The sequence below is a fragment of the Panthera uncia genome (assembly GCF_023721935.1).
Source record: "Panthera uncia isolate 11264 chromosome E2 unlocalized genomic scaffold, Puncia_PCG_1.0 HiC_scaffold_19, whole genome shotgun sequence".
Taxonomy (NCBI): Eukaryota; Metazoa; Chordata; class Mammalia; order Carnivora; family Felidae; genus Panthera; species Panthera uncia.
In genome coordinates this window covers 14,693,716-14,696,396 of record NW_026057588.1, presented here as the reverse complement: position 1 = coordinate 14,696,396, position 2,681 = coordinate 14,693,716, and the positions used below count along the sequence as shown (strand labels likewise).

The 2,681-nt window shown below is 48.7% G+C and overlaps 1 protein-coding gene across 1 annotated transcript in view; it reads right to left on the bottom strand.

Moving 5' to 3' along the window:
* Positions 1-667: 667 nt before the first annotated feature.
* Positions 668-2,681, bottom strand: part of WDR87 (WD repeat domain 87) — a 16,814-nt gene continuing 14,800 nt past the window's right edge. Inside the window, exon 7 of the mRNA XM_049621720.1 lies at positions 668-2,678. Coding sequence (XP_049477677.1) covers positions 852-2,678 — 1,827 coding nt within the window. The 3' untranslated portion in view covers positions 668-851. The remainder of the gene's footprint in view (positions 2,679-2,681) is intronic.

Here is a 2,681-nt window from a genome sequence, read left to right as displayed (position 1 = left end):
AAACTCAGGTATAGAGAGTGGAATAACAAAGGAGAGCTTGGGATGAGGGGTAGAAAATGGCATAGATGGCTCACCAAAAGCTGATGGAAGGTTCAGCTTACCTGGAGAGAGGCAACTCTGAAGTTCCCATGGTAGGGAGAGGAGATCAGGGAAGGAACACAGTTACTGTCAGGGACAACTTCCTCCACTTTACCACCCCTTCCCTTTAACTTTTGTCTCCTTCATCGCTAGAGGGAAGGGATCATGAGATACACTCAGGGTCTCCTCAACACTCATCATACCTGCCGTTCGGGACTCCCAGCCATCAGCATGCAGAGCTATGAATAGTGGAGTAGAGTCTGCCTCCATTGCAAACCTCCAAACACTATGCTGGGTCTTCTGATTCTAAAGTCCATTTTCTTTCTACTATATCAGTGCCTCTTATATTAATGCCAGATCTTCATTTATTTCTGTGCCAGATACTTTCCTTCCTGTGGTCTTTAGGGGGGGATGGGGGGAAGCAAGGAAGGAAGAGGACAAGGACAGACTCTTCTGGCTGAAGGCCTCCAGAGGGTAAGTGCCCAATGCCTTTTGGGATCTTTTCCCACTCTCAGGAATATATATCTGGCCTCCCTGGCTACCTTTCTGGAGAAGCAATGTTTGAGGAACAGGGACACATATTACAGGGCCTGCTGCAAATGAGAGCCTCCTCTTTATTCCATATATCGAAGCTTGTTTCTGGAGCTGGGTAGGGAAAGGGCTTTCGCCTGGCCCAAACTCTATGTGGGCCCTAGGGATAAGGGTCTAGATTATGGTGACAAGGCCTTTCTCCAGGTGGGAGTGAAAAGTCCTGACCTCCCGTCAGTCCCAGATTAGGGGGTGGGAGCAATGATGTGGGGCATTTCCTTGGTGAGGTGAATATCCGCTTCAGGCAGGCTCTTCCAGGCGAGTTCTAAGATCCCATAGTGAGCAATGCCCATGGGAAGTGTGGTACAGACATTATTCTGACCTGGGAGGGACACCACCTCCTGGAACTCCAGGGGACCCTTAGAGTTCTGAGAGCCACCACAAAACAGGTGGTAAAACAACCTCTCCCCAGGAGCTAGGTCCGTGGCCCATAGGGCCTCCTTGTAGCTGATCTCTTGGGACTGGGGCTCCCCCCTCAGTAATAGCTCCTGCAGAAGCCTCTGGATTCGGGGTGACTTAAGGTGGTACAGGTCCATGAGCTGGTAGAACTGTTCCATCCAAGTGGCGCTGTCATCTGCATATCGCTGTTGCAACATCCGCAGAACATAGTAGAGTGCCACAAACGTCTCCCATTGAGGCAGCTCTTCCTTCTTCTTGGAGACGGCCTGTGCCTTCTTTTCCAGCTTGGGCAATTTGGGAAACCTGCCTTTATCCTTAAAAGCCCAGAAGTCCTTTTGAAACATCAGTGCAAGGGTTTGTTTTTCCACTGAGGCCTCAGCACCTGGGAACATGGCTTTTGTGGTGGGATGAAAGTGTCTCCTCTCCATCTCCCTGAGAGCAGCGGACATCTGCTCTGCCCGTGCGCTCCTGTAAGGCTCTCCTAGAAGGTGCCAGTTTATACCCTTTGGGGTTGGAATCCTTTGGGTATCTAATGGAGGCTTTGATGGGGGGACAGCCAGATGTTTTAACCAGCTTTCCTTTTCCTTTCCTTTTATAGGAGGGATCACTTTCAGGTACTTTGGACCCGTGGGCTCCTTAGTGGGTTTTGCACTTCGTGATTCCAGGACCTGCTTGTGACGGTTCACAATGGCTTCGAGTTGGGCCAGATGTATCCAGTCTAGGTTTCCCTTTGAGGTGAGGTCTTTGAGAAGCTGGCACAATCTGTGGAAACTATCCCTAGAAAGCTGTTCTCCTGCCTCCATCCGTTCTAGGACATGGTGGAGCCACTCTACATCCGAGAGTCTTACCTCAGCGCCTGTTTTCTTAGCCAAGATTCGGGGCACAGGTAATTGCACCTCAGTCTGTCTCCTCAGAGATGGATGATGCCACAAAATCCACTGCCACTTGGGCCCTAGTGGTTTGCCTTGGAGTTTGTGAGCTTCCATGGTCTTCCTCAATATGTGAGATAAACATGAGGTCTTGAAGTCTGGCTCTGGGGACTGCAAAACTCTATCCAAAACTTGGAGAGGTATGGGCTTATGTTTCTTCAACAGTTCTTTTTTATCCAAAAACCTTGACTCTGGAAATGTCCTGGATGTCTCAAGTGTTCTGGCCTTTTCTTCCCAGGATACTTGTTTCATTGACACTGGCACTGGTATCTTCTCTTTCCTGACCAAAGCTATTGAGATCAGTTTCTTGGAAGGGACTTTCAGAACTTTTAGTTGTATAGCACTGTCTTTGATATCAGGGATTCTTTTTCCAATAGAGGGGATTATTTCTCTTCCTCTTCGGTCTTTTTGTCTTTGTTCTTGAAGCTTAGGTAATTTTTCTTTTTTTAAGATCTCTTTTTCCTTGTCTGCCTCTTCTTCCAGTGAGCTTTTCTCTAGTGAGTCTTTCTCACTCAGACTTTCTGAATCTTCCTCACTGATGCTTTCCTCCTCCTCCTCTGATACTTCCTCGTCCTCCACTGACACTTCCTTCTCTTCCCCTTCCTCCTCCTCCTCTTTTTCCTCCTCCTCCTCCTCTTTTTCCTCCTCCTCCTCCTCTTTTTCCTCCTCCTCCTCCTCTTTTTCCTC